General features: G+C 38.4%; 1 protein-coding gene across 1 annotated transcript in view; it reads left to right on the top strand.

Annotated features, from left to right (window-relative positions):
- SPTA1 (spectrin alpha, erythrocytic 1) overlaps nt 1-22,831 on the top strand; it is a 68,018-nt gene extending 45,187 nt beyond the window's left edge. Inside the window, exons 31-52 of the mRNA XM_065873884.1 lie at nt 298-401; nt 855-1,017; nt 1,280-1,411; nt 1,925-2,062; nt 2,248-2,352; nt 3,405-3,613; nt 4,795-4,915; nt 5,517-5,638; nt 6,138-6,270; nt 6,782-6,880; nt 7,652-7,814; nt 8,419-8,495; nt 11,071-11,280; nt 13,885-14,181; nt 15,009-15,121; nt 16,273-16,290; nt 16,760-16,811; nt 19,213-19,400; nt 20,289-20,342; nt 20,728-20,874; nt 21,670-21,814; nt 22,361-22,831. Coding sequence (XP_065729956.1) covers nt 298-401; nt 855-1,017; nt 1,280-1,411; nt 1,925-2,062; nt 2,248-2,352; nt 3,405-3,613; nt 4,795-4,915; nt 5,517-5,638; nt 6,138-6,270; nt 6,782-6,880; nt 7,652-7,814; nt 8,419-8,495; nt 11,071-11,280; nt 13,885-14,181; nt 15,009-15,121; nt 16,273-16,290; nt 16,760-16,811; nt 19,213-19,400; nt 20,289-20,342; nt 20,728-20,874; nt 21,670-21,814; nt 22,361-22,486 — 2,916 coding nt within the window. The 3' untranslated portion in view covers nt 22,487-22,831. The remainder of the gene's footprint in view (nt 1-297; nt 402-854; nt 1,018-1,279; nt 1,412-1,924; nt 2,063-2,247; nt 2,353-3,404; nt 3,614-4,794; nt 4,916-5,516; nt 5,639-6,137; nt 6,271-6,781; nt 6,881-7,651; nt 7,815-8,418; nt 8,496-11,070; nt 11,281-13,884; nt 14,182-15,008; nt 15,122-16,272; nt 16,291-16,759; nt 16,812-19,212; nt 19,401-20,288; nt 20,343-20,727; nt 20,875-21,669; nt 21,815-22,360) is intronic.
- The last annotated feature ends 371 nt before the right edge of the window (nt 22,832-23,202 follow it).

Below are 23,202 nucleotides of genomic sequence, written 5' to 3'. Positions count from 1 at the left end.
GCCTAACATCCCATCCAATGTGGGAATCATCTTCTACAATGGCCATGGGAAGTGTCTCTTCTATAGGGAACTCAGCACCATACTGAGATGGGAAGTAGCTCATTTCAGTATCATTATTGTTTCTCCTCTTGTTGAGTTAAAACCCACCTCCTCATAAGACATTTACCTTTTGGCCTTGGTTTTGTTTCCCTTTGTGAAACCACAAAGATATCACCGACCTTTTCTAGGAGGGAGTCTGGGATTGCATGAAGGGCCTAATTTCCGTGCATCTGGGCTTTTTCTCTTTCTTTTATCTAGGAAAAGAAGATCACTGAACTAGAACTTTTTGCTGAGCAGCTCATAGCTGATGACCACTATGCCCAGGAAGAGATTTCTGCTCGGCGCCAACGGGTACTAGACAGGTCAGGCCCAAGCAATTGTTTTGTGAGTTATAGGTAGATGTAGCAAAGTGGCCTCTTTGTTAACATTGAGGATGGTAGTAACACTGAGTTCTCATTTCTAAATGCTTAAAACTATCTTGAAAATTTGGGAAATGTTCTGATCTAGACTCATAAAATGAAAGACTTGGAAGTTACCTTAGAAATTACCTGACTTAATCACTTTATTTTATATCTGAAAATAATGAGACTGTGTTATATATAACATATGAATATATAATAATATATAATATAATATGTAATACATAAGGAAATATATGAATAAATAATATATAACTATGTTTATATATATGACATATAAATATATAAATAATGAGAAGAGAAAGGGCAGGTAAGCAAATAAGAAGATTCATGCATATGGCATCAAAGCTTGGTGGAAGGGTAGAGGACAGAGAGTAATCTAGCCCCGACTTCCAGATGGAAGGCTCTCAAAGAACAGCTGATTGCTGAGCGAACGAAACTTGGAGACTATGCTGATCTAAAACAATTCTACCATGACCTCAAGGACCAAGAAGAATGGATCAGTGAGATGCTGCCCATAGCCTGTGATGAATCTTACAAAGACCCCACCAACATTCAGGCAAGTTCAAGATAAGAATCTTGGAAAACTTCAACATACTAAGATTGTTGGATGAATGGTCACCTTGTGATACTGAACCCTTCCTTACTGTTCAGAGCACTGTCACTGCCTTCAGGGACTTCTGAGTCTAATGTGGAGTGAGTTCTTCAGAAGTTATCATCACCTTGGTTATGATAGAAATGTTAACTCTTCCTTTTAAACAGAATTTATCTCATCTTGCTTCCTAAATTAGGTGGTAATTTAGTTTCTGCTTTCCCTTCAGAGAAAATATCTGAAGCACAAGACCTTTGAAAATGAGGTCTATGGCCGAGCTGAACAGGTGAAAGGAGTCATCACCTTGGGGAACACTCTGATTGAGAGGAGGGCATGTGATGGCAATGAAGAGACCATGAAGGTAGGTTCTGCTCACAATGGATTTTGGGCTACAAAGGCACACGAAGAGAAATCTTTTATACTCTTTCAATGTTTTCATGTGTAGGGATATGAAACATGTTTCATAGTTAATTGTCTTCCCTTTGATTTTTGCACAAAGGAGGAGGAAAATAGTGATGCTCAGACCTTATCACTCCCATCATACTCAGTACCTTGACCTCCAAGAAAGCTTTAGACTTAATTCCTATGTGTTATCATGCTTGCCTTATATTTTCTAACCCTACTACCAAGAGCTTTGATATTTAGGCATCAGCCTCCGTAATCAGCCCATGACCCTTTATTCAAAATTTCTTCTAACACCTCCCGTTGCTTTCTCAGATTTAAACCAGCATAACTGATTTAAAATATCAATATATAAGATTCCAGTACTGGCAGATTTTGACTAGACCCTAACTCCAGAGCCTCCCTACGTTATCCTTTCAAGTTGTCACAGGACCCTAGACACCATAATGACCACTCAATTTTGGGAGGCTAGGGTCAAGTAGAAGAGTTGGAGAAAAACTGGGACTACTTGTTTGAGAGAACAATTGACAAAGGACAGAAGCTCAACGAAGCTAGTCGCCAGCAGAGGTTCAACACAGGCATCCGGGACTTTGAGTTCTGGCTCTCAGAGGTAATTATACCTGGAAATGGTGTGGGCATGGGATCTTAATAAATACTTGTCAGATAAACAGACTTTTGCATGAACAATTTCCTTGACTCTTCTTGGGAAAAGTTGGAGGATGTATTTGCTAATCTTGGTCTCCTTAAAGACAGCTTGCGTCTGACAGCTTTATTTGTTTATCCTTCCATTCCCAGGCAGAGACACTGCTGTCCATGAAAGATCACGCCAGGGACTTGGCTTCGGCAGGAAACTTGCTAAAGAAGCATCAGCTATTGGAAACAGAGATGTTGGCCCGAAAGGTTAAGTAGTGTTGGAATCCCACTCCTCTGGCCAGAATGGAAATGTTTGTGACATTTCTCTCTCCTGTCTTAGGAGTCCACTTGAGAACATAGGCTTGCAAAACTGAACTTAGTGTTCTCATCCATCAGTCATTATAATCTGGTCAAGTCCATGGGCTTCAAAGCCATTAACCTATTTTCATTAAATTATATTGAATAGATTCTAAGACTCCAAGAAGTAGATCCTAAAAATGATCTTGTTTACTTTTTAATGACCTATGTATATAAATTCAATCTCTTCCAAAGCTGAATATCTGATCTGGTCTTTGAGAGAAAATAGAATTTTATTTTACAGAACTGAAAAAAAAAAATAGGGGACACATGCTGTGGAGATGAACTATAAATACACTCTGAAAATTCTATGGAGCATTCCAGTTGTATCCTAATATCAAGCATAGATGTGTCCTGAGAGCTGTAATAAACATTCAGACAGGTGTTCATTTCACACTGTAGCATTTTATATTATCGGTTTTATTGGGTAACACAGATATCCACAGAAAGGGCAAGAAGTCAAAGGCTTTCTAAGTTCAGTTTCAGGACTTGATGATATTCCCTGTGACATCACTAGGCGACAGACTTAGAATGCAAAGAGACACAGAAGAAGGCTGTGCTCTGGGTGGGACCAGCCTAAGAATATTACCAATAGAGTAGCTTCTTCTTGAATATTTCAATCCATCAATCTGCGTCATATTCTGCACTGTGAAAAGATAGTTCTGCAGAGACACAGCATTGTTCAACAAGGTCTTATTTTCCATATGGGGAGGAGGAAGAAAATACAGGGGAAAACATCAGAAGGCCAAATGTATAGTTCGAATAATGTAGCCATGCTATCCATTATTGCCTCTGGTCTTGCCCTTATCCAATCTGAGTTAAAAGAGCATAAGGTCAAATTCATTATCTTCAAAAATGATCTATTTGACCCAGTCTTTGAACTTGAACTAGTGGTGGTTAAAGTCCAGGGTCTACTTAATACCTATACTATACTATTCACTGAGGACACTTGGGCTTTCTAGGATGCACTCAAGGACCTGAATACCTTGGCTGCAGATCTGATCTCCAGCGGGACCTTCAATACTGACCAGATTGTGGAGAAAAGGGATAATGTCAACGAGCGCTTCCTGAATGTCCAGAAATTGGCAGCTGAACATCATGAGAAACTGAAAGAGGCTTATGCCTTGTTCCAGTTCTTCCAGGACCTAGACAATGAGGAATTCTGGATAGAGTATGTACTGCCAGCTCACATTGCATGGCTAGTCCAAGAAAATAGATAATCCACCAAACATGTTCTTATTTGATGCTGAAATGAAATACATAGTTGCTTCTTGCAGTTCACATTATTTCTTAATCATGTCTGCCTTAGCCTGAAATGAACATTGGTTTTATTTTTCCCAAATTTTTTCACTGTACGCAGGCAGAGGGAGACAGGCATGGAAGGAGTGGGGAGCAGTTCATATACATTCTGGGAGGAAAATTAAGAAACTGTATATATTTGTTTTGGAAAGAATGTGTAATGCTTATTCTGAATGAGACAGCTGAGCATTTACAACTTGCCGGACTGATGAGATCTTTGTCGTGATTCTTTCTGTATCTTGTGTATCTGTTGTAATATGCCACTGAACTTGACACTGGCATAAAATGTTACATAGTACCTGGTATGGTATTATTGCTAATTCTACTTTTGTTATAAAAAACGTGATTGGAATATCTTAGAAATTAAATTATTTGCCCTACTTCCACCCTGCCTCATCATGTTCCTCTTCTACAAACCTGCTGATTCTTACTTGTAATCAATGAATTAGAGGGAAAAAATGTGCATAGGGCAACTAGTAGGATATTTTTGAACCTTTTTAGAAATAGTAAGATGATATAATCTTGTCTACGATGTCTTTTACCATGCTTCATGGTGATATACAAACATTTTACGCTCAGAACCTATCCAATGGCCATGATTCCTATAATGTCCCTCTTTATACCTATTTTACCTAGTTACTGATATTAATAGACAAAAATGACAAAAGTCATATATGCATATATGTTTGTATGTGTATATATGTAGGTGTGTGTGTCTCTAATTTTCACATTTTTTGCAAGAGAAACATTACTGTAAGTTCTTGAGCAAAGTGGAGAATATACACACGTAGACAGGCAAAGGAAATAATGGGAAGGCTGTTACGGCTATGCATATGGTAGAGATCAGTATGTTATTTTAACTTGTATTACCATCAGTCAGATATTTTGCTGAAAGCCTCTGCCTCTAATTAACTTTGTGATTAATGACACCACCGTGTTCCAGAATTTACCCCCACCCCACCCCCAGCCAAACACACACTCTTAGAAAACCTTCATTTTAGGATGACCTCAGATGTCTAAAGTCTACACTTTTTGTATTTTCCTTGGTCTTAGGGAGAAGTTGGTACGAGTGCGATCCCAGGATTATGGGAGGGATCTGCAGGGGGTTCAGAACTTACTGAAGAAGCACAAACGCCTAGAAGGGGAGTTGGTGACACATGAACCCATCATCCAGGTAGGAATATGAAACCTGAAAAGACTGGGATAATCTAATAGTAGTCCATGTTATGGATAAATGGGTTGAGGCTACAAAACATGAAGGTGGCATGCCAAGGTCACATAGAGAGTTAGTTGTAGAGTTCACAAGTGTTCTCCTCCACATTTTGACTCCTATGAATAGAAGAATCTGCATGGAAACTCATGCTCTTCCATGGAAGGAGCACTTTTAGTCCAGGGCACAATTGCTGACAATTAGGTTACAGTTTGGGACATCTGGAAAATCTGTACCTGAGCTGAGCCGTATGGAAAGAGGGCAGCCCTGAGTCTTGGCTTGGCAACAGGGTCACCCTGTGACCACGAATAATGCATAAAGCAGATCCTGAAAAGTAGCCTCATGCAAACGTCAAGGTATTTGTTCGAATACTTGGCGACGTTTAGCTTGCTAGATCTTACTGCAGCTTTCTTCATTCTCCCAGGATTGTCAGGACCACCTTGAGTACTTCCAGTTTGTAAAAGAGCCAGAGGGTGTGAAGGGCTAGACACTTTTTGCCAGGAAACTGTGGATAAATGGGGAGAGGTTGCGGGGTAATGTGACATGGAGGGGGTTTCTTCTTCAGAATGTGCTGGATATGGCGGAGAGGCTGGGAGACAAGGCTGCCGTGGGGCGAGAGGAGATCCAGGAGAGGCTGGATCAGTTTGTTCAACACTGGGACCAGCTCAAAGAGTTGACCAAGGCTCGGTGAGTTGGGGCTATGAGGCCCAATTCTCTTCTTGGATTACAGGTATTCGGTTGGTATAGAGAAGATATTTAAGTGCTTGCTCAGCATTTCTCCCCAGCTACCAATCTCTGTCTAATTTCTAAGTGCCTGCTCAAATGCCAAGTCTTCCATGAAGCTTTCCCCATGTACCCCAGGCAGAAATGACACTGCCTCTGTGTTCTGAATATACCTCTATTCTTGTGCTCACTTGCAGCTGCTGTCTTTTATCATTGTTGCCCTACACATGTTATCCTTCATACCACGTTATCCCCCACATCCCCGTTGTACTTTATACATCTCTCCAGTTTTAACATTACATGCAGTGCTTAGTAATAAATAAATGAATGAAGGGATATTTTTCTCCCTTATAACCATATAGTCCTATAGCCAATTAAAATCTTACAAGATAGTTCCACTCTGCTTCATTCCCACTGTTTACTAGTTTTTTCTTATCTATTGGGGTTTACTTTCCTCTTACAGAGGGATTCGGTTGGGAGAGTCCCTAGAATACTTGGAATTCATGGAGAATGCTGAGGAGGAGGAAGCTTGGATCAGTGAAAAGGAAGCTATGGTTACCCAAGGGGATTCTGGAGACACTTTGGCTGCTACTCAAGTGAGTAACAGGCTGAATGGATCAATTTTCTTCTCTTGGAATCTTTTCTTAAGTAGTCAGCATTTTCACCTGTAAAATTAGAATCTTTCTTGTGGTGGAAGAATAAAACTTTCAGGTCAGTTCTTAGTATACGATGTTCTTGATACTTAATATTTTTCCACTAGATGGAATGTTTCCTAGAATTACGTAAATTTCAATGTGGGGAAATCCTTATGTACTACCTTGATCAACACTCATTCCCAAATCCAGAAAAGTCTAAGGTCACATGGTAAGTTAGAAACAATGTCACTTGTATTCCTTTGGCTCTTTTTCTGGTAAGGTTGCCTTTCTGGCAAGTGAAGAGTTTGGGGAGAGGAATTTAGTGGAGCTATGCAGGAGTAAGGGAACACTCATCTGGTCTGCCAATTTACTTGAATCATCCCTGGTGAATGGCATCAAAAGGAATCAGAATGTAAGTGGGATAGATTGTCTAGTCTTGGAAGTTTTGATTCTCACTGACTCATTTACACAGAGCTTGCTAAAGAAACTCGAAGCTTTGGAGAATGACTTCGCTGTCCATGAGATCCGAGTGAAAAATGTGTGTGCTCAAGGAGAAGACATCCTGAGCAAGGTGAGCTGTGCTAGGGGTTCCGGGTCAAAAAAGGATTTTCAAAAAGGGATTGGCCCAAATGTAGAATCATGAGCAGTGCTAAAATCATACGTAGAACTTTGATAATCTCTTCTAAGCTGGTTTTTGTTATTGTTGTTATTGTTTCAGTAAATAATTTTTTATTCAATTTCTGTTTTCTGGAAGTTTTTTCTTCAAGTTCTTATAGGTACACTTTTTAGATTTTTAAAAAAATCATTTGTTGACACTCTTACTCTTATCCTCTGCAGAATACGGGCTTAAAAAATATATTATACGTGACTTGCTTTGGTCATAGAGTATTTTAAGAATGTGAAGAAATTTCTTTGCATGCCTCTAGAGATGAGGACCCCACTGAAACCTCTTTGTAATTTGAGAACCATTGTTTTGTTTAACTGCCTGTTTTAACAGAGGCTCAGTGATCTAAATGCTGAATCCTAAAGAATACAAAAGAATCCTAAACAGAGGTGACTCCTTACGTTTGAGATGCTTATGCCAACTAAGAAGATCACACTTATATGGACAAACATGAGAAGATTGTCCAAATGCTGGGGTAGAAATAATCATCTGGGTGGCATAGATATTATTCTATTATAGGTGAATAATAGAATAATTTCACTAGACCTAGAAGAGAGTAGCTATATATTTGGAATGAGAGAGATGAAAGCTTTTTAATAATACTAAAGAATTCACATTTCTGGCCCTGGACACTCATCAGTATATCTGTCTCTCCTCCTTTCGGCCTTGGTGTTACAGGAGGAAAGTCAGCATAAAGAGAAGATTTCTACCAAGATAGAGGCTCTAAAAGAAAAGACCCCTTCTCTGGCCAAGGCAATGGCTGCTTGGAAGTTACAACTAGAAGATGATTATGACTTTCAGCAGTTCAACTGGAAGGCTGATGTGGTTGAGGCCTGGATAGGTATGATGTGTGAGGGCCCAGGTCTTAGGTTTGAGAAACGCCGATAATTCCATTTATAGAATGGATCCTGGGGCTCTGTTGCTTACCATGGGAATGAAGATGTTCCCTTCATTACTCACTCCTATCCTGTCTGGACACAATTACAATTACATTCACACATGTGCAAGCACACACATGCCCACACACACACAAACACACAGAGGCACATGCTGAGTGGATAACTAAGTACTATAATTCCAGAGAACATCTTTTTTTGGAAACTGGTAATTTCACATGTGATATTCAGCAAGATAAGGCCATGGCAAAACATTCTAGGCAATAAACTGTGTGTTTGACTTACTTATAATTTATCTCTAGTCTGCAGTTTTCCTTATGAAACATTCAAAAGTCCTCTTGGCTCCAGCTCTGTTTCAGTCAGCTTTATCCTGCATAAGTCTAGAAAAACAATTCACTGGACCCTACACCCCCCATATTCTAATGAATCATCTGCTTTGAGAGTTAGGAGGCTGTCTTGTGGCCTATAGTAAATATTCCTTTTCTCCTTACCACGGCTGATACAAGACCAACTCTATTTCCCTTCTTATTAATTATCTTTGCTCTTCAGCTGAGAAAGAAACAAGCCTGAAGACCAATGGCAATGGTGCAGACCTCGCTGCCTTCCTCACTCTCCTGGCAAAGCAGGTGAGAGCAGGGTTGCCTTGTTGATAGATGCCCGTGAAGTCCAAGACCCATATCACACAGAAGCTTCACACAGGATTATTTCATTCCTAAATTTGTGGTTTTATTGTCTGTAGGACCTGTAATATTGTTCCCCTTTCCTTCATGATAGAGATAATTTGCTAGTTTTCTCTCCCTCATCAGTCTTGCCAGTAGGTGTTCATTTTTATTAGAGAACCAATTTTTTTCTCTGTTGTATCTTTGTACTATATTCCATTAATATCTTTTTATATCTTTATTATTTTTTAACTTCCTTTGATATTACTTGATTTTTTAAAATTTAAAAAAATTTTTTATTCACTCTTTTGGTGAATAGTCTTTGTACAATTGAAAAGAATGTGTATTTTGCAATAATTTATATTACCTATCAGATTTTGTTACTTATGTTATTTAAATATTTTATTTTATACATTTTATTTTTATATATTTTAAAGCTAGGTTAAAAGTTGTGTTGACATTTAGAATTATGAAATAATCTTGATGAATTGATTCTTTTAATTATGAAAAGTTTCTCTTTCTCTCCAATAACACGTTTGTTTTTCACACTTCTTAAATTTTTTTCCATATATTATTATACGATACCAATTTTCTTTTGTTTACTCTTTGCAATGTATATCTATTTCCAACCCTTTAAAAAATATTTCTATGCCTTTATATTTTTTGTTTTTGTTGTTGACTTGGTACATTTATAAATTGCAAAATGGTTACCACTGTAGCATTAGCTAACACCTCCATCCTGTGACATAATTACCATTTCTTTCTTAAGGTGAGAACATTTAAGATCTACTCTCTTGACAACTTTAAAGTACATAATACAGAAATATTAGTTATAATCACCATGCTGTGCATTAGCTCTCCAGCACTTGTTAATCTTATAAATGGAAGTTTGTTCCCTTTGACCAATTTCTCCCCATTTCCTTCACCTCCCAGCCCCTGGCAACCACCAATGTACTCTAAGTTTGGCTGTTTCTCTAAGTTTGGCTTTTTTAGTTTCCACATGTAAGTAAAATTATGCAGTATTTGTCTTTCTCTCTGACACATTTCACTTAGCATAATGCCCTTAAGTTTCATCCAAGTTGTTGCAAACAGCAAGATTTCCTTCTTCCTCCTGACTGAATAATATTCCATATGTGTATATCACATATCTTCTTTATCTATTGTTCTGTTGACAGGCACTTAGTTTGCTTCTGTATCTTGGTTACTGTGAATAATGTTGCAATGAACATAGAAGTGCAGAGTGTCTGTAAGTCTTAGATGTATCTTTTATAAATATAATATAGATGAGAATTGATTTATTATCTATTGATGATTTTAATGGAGTAGTGAATCCATTTACATTTAAAGTAATTAATTCATGAGTTTTATTTAAAGCTATAATTTAACACCTCCCCTACCCTATCCCCTATCCAACCCCACTTTTTTCAGTAATGATTCAAGATGTGATTTCAGTTTTCCTGAGGACTAGCCTTTTTCAGTTTGCTCTTAAACCTAGGGACTTTAGAGGTTTCAACTAAACCTCTTTCACTAAGTCTGCTCCTACTTGATGTGTCCTGATCACAGCACTGTGTGACTGCAGAAAATTCTTAGATTTTAGATTCTTTAGACTTTAGATTCTTTAGATTTTACATTCTTAGCTACTGTTTTCTGCTTGACTTCTAGGACTTGTGTTTAGGAATCTATAAATACCCTGATGGGGACATACAGGGAGATTATTGAGCCTCCTTTTCTGCAGCTCCCTTTTCATGATTTCCTCAAACCGTGGATGCCCCAGTTTCCCAGAACTCCAATTTTTGTCCCTTTAGTTCCATGAGATGATCAAAAGATCTGAGCATCTGCTTCCTCTACTACCTCACCCTGTACAGCTTATACTTCAAAGGGGAAAGTGACAGAGAGTATTACTCTTAGTTTGCTACTATTTCCTTCTCCCTGGAATTTTGATCCCTCAAGTTATAGCTACCTGAGTTACATTCTGATCCCTTTCAAACAGCTGATTTTTTGTACTTCTATCCAGCATTAAAAGTTGTTCTCAAAGGGAGAATTGGTCAAATACCATCCTGTTAAAGCTGGAAGTGGAACATCCTGAATTTTGTGATTCTGATATCATTTGCATACACATATGCACACACACAATCATTTGTATAACTGGCACCTATATAAGGTCTTTTGTTAGTTTGCATACTCCCACAATTTCTAGTGCTAATAAGAATGCAAAATCTAATAAGTGATATAAAAGATTCTTAAAATATGAGCCTTAAGAAGAATTTAGTTTTGATTTGGAAAAATTTGGAATATCACATCATGCTTCAATACTCTCTTAATATTAATTTTGTACCTAATCTAAAATCCAATTTTAAAACACTGGAATTTAACTATAATTCCAATCCCAAATGTTTACAAAAGTCTCTAAGTCCTATTTCATTTTCCATGGGCATCACTCTAAACTCTTGTATAGGTCCAATCTGGTGGAACCCAGGTATGAATGACCCCTTGGAATCTGCATTATTTTTCTGTTCACAGCTTCTCTATGGGTCTTTCTCAGGACACACTGCATGCCAGTCTGCAGAGTTTCCAGCAAGAGAGACTGTCTGAGATAACTGACCTGAAGAACCAACTGGTGGCTGCTGAGCACAGCCAGACTGAATCCATTAAAGAGCGCCATGCTGCCCTGCTGAGGCTCTGGGAACAGCTGCTGGAAGCTTCTGAAGCCCACAGACAGGAATTGCTGGAAAAACAGCTGCCCCTACAGAAGGTAAAAAAAAAAAAAAAATGATGAATCACCATCAGGCCTCAATTATCTGTACCTTAGCCATGAAATCCAGAAATAGATACTGGAAACCGTGTTTGAATACTATAGACATTTAAGTGAGTACATTGCAAAGAATCAGGAAGACATTCTTATGAGCAAGAAGTAATTCATTTTTTTAGATTGATAGGGAGTATTTTTTTGACTGATTTATCAGTTATCCAGCTGACTTATGATGGAAGCCAGGTACATATAATGGAAACAGGTAGGTGAGACAAGGGATAGAAGATCTTATTGTATGGAAGAACTAATACTGGCATGTAGGAGTCAAGGTTGTCCTTGTCTTTTTTGCTAACTCAAATAAAAGGAATATTAGACAAGTATAACTTGTGTTCTCATCTTTCCTAGCTAGGGGACCTTGCATGTGTAACTTAACATTTCTGAACCTTGATTTCTCTATTTATAAAATAAGATAATATCACCATCATATCTGTTTCTATGTTATTAGTATTAAAAGAGATAATAGATCGAAAATGCAATATAAACCACCATGTTCTATATGGATATAAGTTTTAAAATGTTCTTTCTAGTGGTGGCTGCTAAGGTATTAGATGTTGATGATAAAAATATTAATAGTAAAAGGAAGTCAAGATGGTCAGTGAAATTGCTGAGTATTTCTAGACCATAAGAAGTATTGTACCTGGCAACAAGTTAAGGGAAGTATTGCACCTGGCAACAAGTTAAGGTAGGGAGTTACAGGAATCAGAAAACACACAGGTACAAAATCAGACCCTTAATTAATTTCTACTCTATTGAAGGACATGGAACCTACAGAAATTAATCTTAAGTGAAAAGTTAAAGCAATTAATGGAAAACTGCATATCCATATCTATATATATATATATACACACACACAGACATATATGTACATACACACATTCTACATAAGAAGATACTTCACGTTCTAAGTCTATTTTACTCAATTTTCAAACTGCAAAGAGTTTTATTTTATTTTATGATTTTAAAATCTTTGTAAAATATTCAGTTGATACATAATATTATGAAAATAATATGACATTATTTATAGGTTTTCATGTCCTTCTTGGGTAGAGACAATATTAGTTTTCTCTGTGTTTGGTCTATTTTAGTGTATAGATTGCTGAAATGAATACAGAGAAGGTGTAATGGTGTAATACCTTTGCAGTCTCCTTCCATTTGGGTCAATTTTCTTCTCTTTAACCCCTATGTTTGGAGATGAAAACTGATTTTCATATCTGTATAACATAACTTTCTTTGAAAGTACAATCTGCTGACCCAAAATATATGATGTATTTTATTTCAATTTTTGTTACAAATTTATTTATTTATTTATTTTTGGCTGCATTGGGTCTTCCTTGCTGCGCACGGGCTTTCTCTAGCTGCGGTGAGTGGGGGCTACTCTTTGTTGCGGTGCACGGGCTTCTCATTGCGGTGGCTTCTCTTGTTGTGGAGCACAGGCTCTAGGTTCATGGGCTTCAGTAGTTATGGCTCGCAGGCTCTAGAGTGCAGGCTCAGTATTTGTGGTGCACAGGCTTAGTTGCTCTGCAACATGTGGGATCTTCCCGGACCGGGGCTCAAACCTGTGTCCCCTGCATTGACAGGGAGATTCTTAACCACCAAGCCAACAGGGAAGTCCCTATGTGATGTATTTTAAATCTAAAACTTTTCTATTACCTACTGTTTGGGAAAATCCATGCTATTTCTCTCATTTAGAAATTCAAAGTCATTCAGAGCATATAAATAACTCCAAAGAGTATTGCATGGATAAGGATACAGGTTAGAGGGTAGGAAATGGGTTTAAGCAGGGGATTCAGGCATGAGATGAGCCTTGAACAAGGTTCAGAAGGAAGGTAGGATGAGTACTCAGTATACGCAAACAGACATCAAAGAAGTGTGGTCTGCAGAAGATCAGAGGAGAGAAAGAAGAAATGCCTATGCCACAAATTGATATTTTTTATTCAATCAATTATCCATTCATTCATTTAACACTTATTTGTGCATGTTTACTATGTGCCAAGTAGACTTGGAACACAGACATCAGAACAAGAAATCATGAAATCTTATCATTGCAATCTACCCTTGCCACTTTTGGAATCTTATAGCTAATATAATCCTAGAAGTCATCCAACTTCATTTGTAAGTGTTGGAAGAAAAAGAGAAAATGCTAGGATCAGGGCTTGTACCTTGAATTTACATGTCCATCCATCTGATCACATGGTCTTCATTGGTTTTAGTTCTGCCCTCTTAGAGTGTTGGCCCTGAAAATAGTCTTTTTTTTTTTTTTTTTTTTGTGGTACGCGGGCCTCTCACTGTTGTGGCCTCTCCCGTTACGGAGCACAGGCTCCGGACGCGTAGGCTCAGCGACCATGGCTCACGGGCCCAGCCGCTCCACGGCATGTGGGATCCGCCCGGACCGGGGCACGAACCCGTGTCCCCTGCATCGGCAGGCGGACTCTCAACCACTGCGCCACCAGGGAAGCCCCAATAGTCATTTTTTTTATCCTCAGTCTTCTTTTCTGCTGATGAGCTTTATCAGAAAAGATGGAGGTGTCTTTTTTTTTTCCTCTCTAGGCCGAGGATCTATTCATGGAATTTGCACACAAGGCTTCAGCTTTCAACAACTGGTGTGAGAATGCTGAGGAGGACCTGTCAGAGCCTGTGCACTGTGTCTCACTGGATGCAATTCAGCGGCTGAAGAAGGACCATGAGGATTTCTTGGCCTCCTTGGCAAGGGCCCAAGGAGACTTCAACTATTTGCTAGAGCTAGACCAGCAGATTAAGGCCTTAAATGTGTCCTCTAGTCCCTATACGTGGTTAACAGTGGAGGTGCTAGAAAGGATCTGGAATCACCTATCTGACATCGTCAAGGTAGCTTGGGGCAAAGCAGAGAGTTCCTTTGGCTATAGTAAGCATGATCACTTGATATATTATCCAAGTTTGGGGACTTTTGAGAAAGAAAGGAACACTATTAATAATTATATTGGGACAGCAGTCATGTACTGAGACAATCTAAGAAAAAATTTGGAAATATGTTCACAACAGGCATAGCCCTATGCCCTATAGGTTAGAGTCTCAAGCATCTGGGTGTTGAGTGGTGATTCAAGGAAGCAAGCACAAGCTCCAGGAGATGGCTCTAAAAATAGGTTATGAGAAGTTCATGAGGCTTGTATATATCTTTACAGTGTATATACTCCAAGGCATTCTCTATTTTATACACATCTCCAAAAGTGCCTTTTTAATGTGTTTGTGTTTACTTTTTGTCTGTATATAGTAATGCTCATTACTGAAGCTATGGAAAGTATTTTAAAAGTTTACAAAGAAAAATTTCACTATAAAATCACCAATTTCATTTGGCAACTCATTATCTTTTCCTTTAAAGCTACATTTATGTTCATTTAAATGAAATTTCAACTGGAAAAAAATTGAGTTGAAGAAAGATTTGCCTTTGTTACTAGTTTATTTGTTACTGGGCTTGGTAACACCTGTAAGTACTTATGGGAAGTTGCATAAGCTTCTTTCACATTTCTGAGATGAGAAGAGATGGGCTGGAAGAAAAGTGAGCACACAGGCAATAGTATTGGAAGATAGGTGAGATTTGGAAGAGGGAAGATGTGCAGGTGAGACTCAGAAACAGTTATTTTATTCAAAGAAAGGCCTGCAATGTGCACATTACTATCTGTGATTTGGGGTTTTAGGAAAGGGAGCAGGAGCTGGAAAAGGAAGAGTCAAGACAGGTCAAGAACTTTGAGATGTGCCAAGAATTTGAACAGAATGCCAGTGCCTTCCTTGATTGGATCGTGCAGACCAGGTGTGCTGTGATACCCCCAAACTCATGATCCCTACACTATACTTTCCATTTACTATAGGGTTGAAATACATAACTGAGGGAAGGAAGGGGAACTCTTACAGTATTTATGCTGTCCTAAAATCACCATATCCTGTCTGTGCTTTGTATTTGGAATCGACTGTACTCTAAATCAATCATTGCAAAATTGAGAAATGAGAATTTCATCTCATTGCCCATTCTGTATTCTCTCCTTGATACTTTATTTCCCTCTTGCCTATAATTACAGTCCAAAAATAGTAACAGTCCCTTATGTTTGCCTTCCCCTTTGTACTTTACAAAGTATTTCTATGATCCATTATCTCAACTTTCAGAGCAACCTTGAAAAGTGTACAGAGCTGATCCCATTACCACTGCTTCCAAATGTGGAAAGAAGTTCAGTAGATGAATTGACTTGATCAAGGTCACATATGTATTTATTGGCACAACCAGAGCAGAGTACACTGTGAATACTTCATAGGAAATTATTATGTTGCTTGACTACTAAAACAGTGAAGAGAATCAAGTGAGATAATATATGCTAATTGCTTTTATTAAATGCAAAATGTTCTATACATGAAAATAACATTTGTCACATCTTCTGGGGCAAATGGCCTGGAAAAGAGGAGACTTAGAGGGTATAATAAATGAGTAAATGGTCAAAGGTGGTAGACTATATTCAGCAGGTGGGTCAGCATTGTGGAGTTAAAGTGTTGTTTCAGGCAATCCATGCTACTGTTCCTACAAACCCATTGACAAGGATAAATCAGAAAATGAACAAAAAGAAATTCTGTATCATGGCTAAATAAAACATCTGACGGAAGGCAGATATACAGCTCACCCTCCTCTGCCTCTGGTTTTGGTCCCTCCTCCCCTGGCAGCAGGTGCCCAACACTGAGCATATCACCTGACACCTGAGCCCTTCGTCCTAAAGTAAAGAGATGCACAGAAGGCTCTGAGCTTCTCAGTGTGGGGACACTTTGGGGATAGTGGCTGGAACAGGTTCATGCTTTCTAGGTACAAAGAATTTAGAATGTATCATAAATCTGAAGAAAGAAGATCATTTAAGTAAACCATGTTAACGTGTGATTTCACTTTTCTCTCTTCTGATTCCTGATCTGGACCTCCATATCCAGGGATTATTTTCTGGATGGGTCAGTATTTTATGTTATCATGTTTGTTTTGTTGTATCATTCTGAAAGAATTAGTTAAGGAGGCCTTAGTACTAAAGCATCTTCATCCCATTGCAATCTGATGGTCCCTAAGTAAAATGTGGCGTAAGAAAGAGAAGCAAAGTGTATATCATTCTGGCCCTACACCCCACTAGGTGAAGTCTTGCCTACATTAGGTTAAGGGTATATTTGAGAATAATAACTAGGAGGGAAGTATGGAAGCTTTCTCGTAGGCAGAGAAGAACTGGGAGAGCCTTACTTTCCTTTTCATTTGTTGCCAATAAACAGAGAGGGTTTGGTCTTGTGAAAATTTGGCATTGTGAAAATTCATTTCAGAAAAGCTATATAACTTGGAAGAACTATAGAAGTGTAGGGGTTTTGAGTTGGTCTGTTTGTGTAAAATACTGACCTCTGATATTATAAGTAATGTATTCCTCTGGTTCTTAACTAGATCTTTGCTGAAAGAAACAGGAACTCTAGAATCCCAGCTGGAAGCAAATAAAGTAAGTAATGTTCATTCATTAGCTCTAAACATTGCTGGAATTACAAAGAGTGCAAGAAAAACTACTCAAAGGAAACTGGTGATTCTTTTAGGTAAGTCCCCTGGCCCAAAAGTCAAAAGCCTAAGTCTCTGGTGTCAACCCTGCCAAAAATTTGCATTCTAATCTTTGGCCACCACTTCATGGACATGGATGTCAGTTTGCTTAAATCTCAACTTCAATTTCTGTATCTATACAATGGAGTCAATAATAGCTACATTATAGACTTACTCTAATGATTAAGTAAGGGAACAAATGCAAAAGCTCCTGGCCTACAACTTGCAACATTGACAAATTTCTGTTATTATTTGATGTGGTAAGAAAATAAAATTGAATCTAGATTATCTCTTAATAATTGAGTGAAGCAGTGGGCTACACCTCCTAGAGAAATGGAAATAAAAACAAAAATAAACAAATGGGACCTAAAGAAACTTAAAAGCTTTTGCACAACAAAGGAAACCATAAACAAGACGAAAAGACAACTTTCAGAATGGAGGGAAATATTTGCAAATGAAGCAACTGACAAAGGATTAATCTCCAAAACATACAAGCAACTCATGCAACTCAATATCAAAAAAACAAACAACCCAATCCAAAAATGGGCAGAAGACCTAAATAGACATTTCTCCAAAGAAGATATACAGATTGACAACAAACACATGAAAGAATGCTCAACATCATTAATCATTAGAGAAATGCAAATCAAAACTACAATGAGATATCATCTCACACCAGTCAGAATGGCCATCATCAAAAACTCTACAAACAAGAAATGCTGGAGAGGGTGTGGAGAAAAGGGGACCCTCTTGCACTGTTGGTGGGAATGTAAATTGATACAGCCACTATGGAGAACAGTATGGAGGTTCTTTAAAAAACTAAAAATAGAACTGCCATAGACCCAGCAATCCCACTACTGGGCATATACCCTGAGAAAACCATAATTCAGAGTCATGTACCAAAATGTTCATTGCAGCTTTATTTACAATAGCCAGGACATGGAAGCAACCTAAGTGTCCATCAACAGATAAATGGATATAGAAGATGTGGCACATATATACAATGGAATATTACTCAGCCATAAAAAGGAACAAAACTGAGTTTATGTAGTGAGGTGGATGGACCTAGAGTCTGTCATACAGAGTGAAGTAAGTCAGAAAGAGAAAAACAAATACCATATGCTAACACATATATATGGAATCTAAAAAAAAAAAAGAAAGAAAGAAAATGGTCAGGAGAACCTAGGGGCAAGACGGGAATAAAGATTCAGACCTACTAGAGAATGGACTTGAGGATATGGGGAGGGTGAAGGGTAAGCTGGTACAAAGTGAGAGAGTGGCATGGACATATATACACTACCAAATGTAAAATAGGTAGCTAGTGGGAAGCAGCTGCATAGCACAGGGAGATCAGCTCGGTGCTTTGTGACCACCTAGAGGGGTGGGATAGGGAGGGTGGGAGGGAAGGAGATGCAAGAGGGAAAAGATATGGGAACATATGTAAATGTATAACTGATTCACTTTGTTATAATGCAGAAACTGACACACCATTGTAAAGCAATTATACTCTAATAAAGATGTTTCAAAAAATAAAATAAAATGGCCCAAAAAAAAACCAAACAGTTGGCTAGAACAGTGTTTTTAACCTTAACCTTATTTTCTTTCCCCCCACCACCAGAATAAAAATTTAACTAATTAAATCTAATTTATCCCTAATCAGAGAACTTAATGCTAAAAAGATGTTGTCAGACAGGATTAATTTTTGGAGGGCCACAAACCATTGTAATATCTAATATGTTTTCACAACTACCCCCCTCATCACAACCAATTCACTCCTCCCCTCTTTAGGAAAAGACATTCCCCTGTTCAGAAAACATGACCTAAATGTAGATGTTTGGCATATAATATGCCTGAATGACAGAAAAGTCTTGTGGAAGTCTGTCCAAGCCAATGAAGGAGACTGAAGTGTGAACACTGGGAAGTTTAAGTGGACCTCAGAGCTCAACCACAATCAATAGTGCAAATAATTCATGATGCAAATCACTGGGAGCATGGATCCTGGAAATCCTACCCTTCTTTATCTGCAGTATATAACTGTTGACACTTAGATTTATATATTACAGATTACCAGAATGATAGAAGTCATATCATTTAACCTTTCCACCACTTTATAAATGAGGAATACAAATATAAGTGAGGTGGTTTTCCTGAGTAGTTCATTTTTTACAGAGGACAGGAAATTTCCTGAAGATAATTGAAAAGGAGCAATGAAGGGAAGTCTAAACTTATCAGCTTCTTACCTTCTGTATCATCCCTAGGTTTGGATCTGGTACCTTGGGTGACTGCCTCTCTTCTTTATCTTTTTCCAGAGGAAGCAGAAGGAGATCCAGGCAATGAAGCGTAAGCTGACCAAGATTGAGGACCTGGGGGAAAACTTAGAAGAGGCTCTGGTCCTGGACATTAAATACAGCACCATTGGGCTGGCTCAGCAGTGGGACCAGCTCTACCAGCTTGGGATGAGAAGGCAACACAGTCTGGAACAACAGATCCAAGCCAGGTATTGAGAACCCATGGCCAGGGCTGGGCAAGGGTGTGGGTGGTGTTAGGTATTAGAAACTTAGCTCCAAGAACTAAAGTTTGGGGTACTGTATACAGGAGTTGCTTCAGCGATAGTACACTCACTATCCCCAGAACCGATATTCTCTCTCTTTTCTGACCCACAGAATGACTATTTCTCTTTTTATAGGAGGCTATTATAAACTGGGACACAGTGCTCCCAAACCCCTGTGTCTACTCACCATCCATTTCTCTGAGTCTATTCACCATCTATGACCTCTTCAGAAAGCACTCCCTTTTGTAAAATTCCCACCGAAATGTCTAGAATGAAATAAATATTCAAAGTATAGAGCAGAAGAGAAAATTTTTTTTCTTAATAAATTAATTATATCAGAGCAGCCTTAGTTCTCCATAGCTTTTTTGGCAGCATTAGTTATCTGGATCAGAGACTGGCAAACTTTTTCTGTAAAGATCTTGATAATAAGTATCATACAATTTGTGAGACATATTGCCTCTGGTTTAACTACTCATCCCTGCTGCTGTGAAGAGAAAACATCTATTGTTAATTCATAAATGAATGAGCATGGACATGTTCCAGTAAAATTTTATTTATGGACATTGAAATTTGAATTTCTCACAATTTTTAATGTTTAAGGAAACAGACTTCTTCTTTTGATTATTTTTAATCATGTAAAAACCATTCTCAGTTCATTGACTATACAAAAGTGAGTGACTGACTGGATTTGGCCCACAGACCATAGTTTGCCAACCCCTGAACTAGATCACTTGACTAGCATAATAGTCGCTAAAATTCCTCTCTTATTCTTATGGCATGTCTTTTTATATTTCTCTGTTTATTTCATAGGTTAATTTTTGTTTTTCCTTTCAGAGACATCACTGGTCTGAGTGAGGAGACACTACAGGAGTTTGAAACAGCCTTCAGGTGAGTATAACTTCATAGTTGATTGGTTCTTTGTTTTCCAGACAATCAGAATGAATTTCCAAGTAACTATTATTTTTTCCCTCAGTGTGATTTAGTAGGATCTTAAATGAAGATATAGATATGTTATTTAGCTTCAAGTCTTGGCTTTTAGTATGTCTATGGGATTCCTTGATTTTAGGAAATACATTTATTTTATGTTCAACATTTTATTCATTTCCCTCCATCGATTATGTTTTAAAAAAAAGTGTGGAAACACAGGCAAGCTCTCCACTCAACTGATAAACTTATGGAATGCTACTAAAGCCCCAACTAGTACAAAAATAACTATTCTTTCCTTTTTAAATCTGATTCTTATTGAACTTGATAAAATGTTTTTATTCTTTAGGCACTTTGATGAGAATTTGACAGGTCGCTTAAGTCACAAAGATTTCCGGTCCTGCCTGAGAGGGCTCAATTACTACTTGCCCATGGTGGAGGAAGGTGAACCTGAGCCCAAGTTTGAGAAATTCCTGGATGCTGTTGATCCAGGGAGGTAGGAGGAAAACCAAGGACCAGACCGTAGCAGGGAATGAGGCTTGGTGGGGGGGGGGGGGGGGGGGGGTCAAGCACAGAAAGTAAAATGATCCATAAAATATGAAATTAATTCATCTTGAGAGTGGGAATATACAGACTACCATAAATGAATTGAGCAGCTTTTGGTGGCCTTTTAGGATTATCTCAGAAGTTCATGGCACTAACTCCAACTCAGGCACCAGCTCTGCAATTTGTTCAATTCCTGGTTTATGTTTGATCTAGGAATTTCAGCTTGTTCAGAGAAAGGAACTTGAGAGAATAATTCCTTCCCTTGTGTAAGATCTTAACGAGACATGGATTATTCAAAGGCCAGCTCCTGCGGATGGGGCTGTTGTGTGATTGTGAGGGTGGGACAGAGTCATAGAGGGATTACGTTACTATTAGAGACCAATTCTTTCTTATACCAAGGACCAAAAAAATCAGAAATAGAGGACTTCAACTCAACTTGAAGAGCTTGAGATACTTAGAGACTGGTGCTAGTGGAAAATCCCCAAATTCTACTTAGAGAGTCAGGCTGACTGACCCATATGGAAACAGAGGCTAGAACTTAGGAAACTGTTTATTTGGCTGTAAGGGCAAGAGGATGTGGGTCAAATAGAGATCATAGCCCCATAGTCTCACAGAGCTGAGATGGGACAGACACTTGGAGAATCCAGCTTCTCTCTGTCTCTGAGACACTGAGTAGGATGAGAAGGGGATCTGCCTTCCTCTTTGTCTTGAGAGGGAACAATTCCTGATCTATTTCTCCCAACAGAAAGGGCTATATCTCACAAACCGACTATACCGACTTCCTGATCGTCAAGGAGTCAGAGAACATCAAGTCCAGCGATGAACTAGAGGATGCTTTCCAAGCCCTGGCAGAGGGCAAGGCCTATATTACCAAAGAGGACATGAAGCAGGTCAGATTCCAGTTTGCATCCACTCTCATTACACTCTCATCATAATCAACATTTTGCTCATCTCAGGCTTGGCTGCCTACTTACCATAGGCAACCACATTCCCCTCCCCCACTTTTTCTCAGATAGTGTTATGCACTGGATATCATTTGCTTTGATCACTCATGTTGTCTTGACACAACTCAAAAACCTACAGTCAACCTCTAATGACTATCAGTGTCAATCCCAAACATGCTACTTGGTTTTTAAGGCTATTTATTTATCCTGTTTATTTAATAAGCCAAATTTAGAGAATGGTGTAAATAGTGCAGTCAGAGTGAGATGGGACTTTTTGGATAAGAACTAAGTTGAAGAGATGAGTTGGTCTTATTCATTAGAAATTATAGATTTCTTTCTATAAGAAAAGCACGTGATAGGACCAGGACCGGCTGCTTCTTCCAAAGTCTCTCCATTTCCTGAGTTTAGGGCATATTAGAAGCCCCAAAGAGCCAGCTATTTTTAATCCTGATGACTGTATTTCTTTTTTTTTTTTTTTTTTTTATGTTTCAGGCCCTAACCCCAGAACAAGTGTCATTCTGTGCCTCACATATGCAGCAATACATGGACCCACGGGGCCGAAGCCAGCCTGCTGGCTATGATTATGTTGGCTTCATCAGTTCCTACTTTGGCAAGTGATAAGCAGCTATTCCTGGGTCAGAGAATCTTGATGTTGTGGGAAGTATTGGGGGATGAAGGAGACAGGCGAGTACAGAGGGTGGAAAGATAGTCGTGTGTGTGTGTGTGTGTGTGTGTGGTGTGTGTGTTTGTGTTTTACATTTATTGCAGGACCTGAAAAAATTCTCGGGCTTGGGAGATAAAGGCATTAACAAAACTGGAGGAGAGGAGGCCATGGGTTTGTTTTATATGCAACTAGTCACTGCTGAGGGGTATTAAACAAGGTCTCTATTTTTCGTTTGTTGAGTTCTACCTATCCTTATTATTTTGTGTTTTTTTCTGATTATAGAATAAAGTATTTCCTTTCAAAAAAAACATTTTTCAAAGTTCTTTTTGATAGAACAATATGAAGTAAAATGTTCCTGACTCAATTGGGTTTCTATATTTCTGAGAATTGTACTGTCATCTAAATATAGACAGCTAATTACACTGTAAATAAGTGCTTGGGTGCAGTAGATACATAAGATCCAAAATAAATTACAAACAGTGTTTCTTGAGCTTGAAATGTGTTTAAATTCTTACATTTGAAAATGGAGATATTTGATATTCTGGGAAACCCCAATATTTTAGTCTATAAAATGGAATCACACAGAGAAGACCAGCACAGCACACATTTTCTTCTCAATCTGTCCATTTTTCATACTTCCCCATTAGAGTGAATGTTATTACTCTCAGAA

The sequence above is a fragment of the Phocoena phocoena genome, chromosome 1 (assembly GCF_963924675.1).
Source record: "Phocoena phocoena chromosome 1, mPhoPho1.1, whole genome shotgun sequence".
NCBI classification, from domain to species: domain Eukaryota; kingdom Metazoa; phylum Chordata; class Mammalia; order Artiodactyla; family Phocoenidae; genus Phocoena; species Phocoena phocoena.
This window is presented reverse-complemented; position numbering and strand designations above follow the sequence as displayed.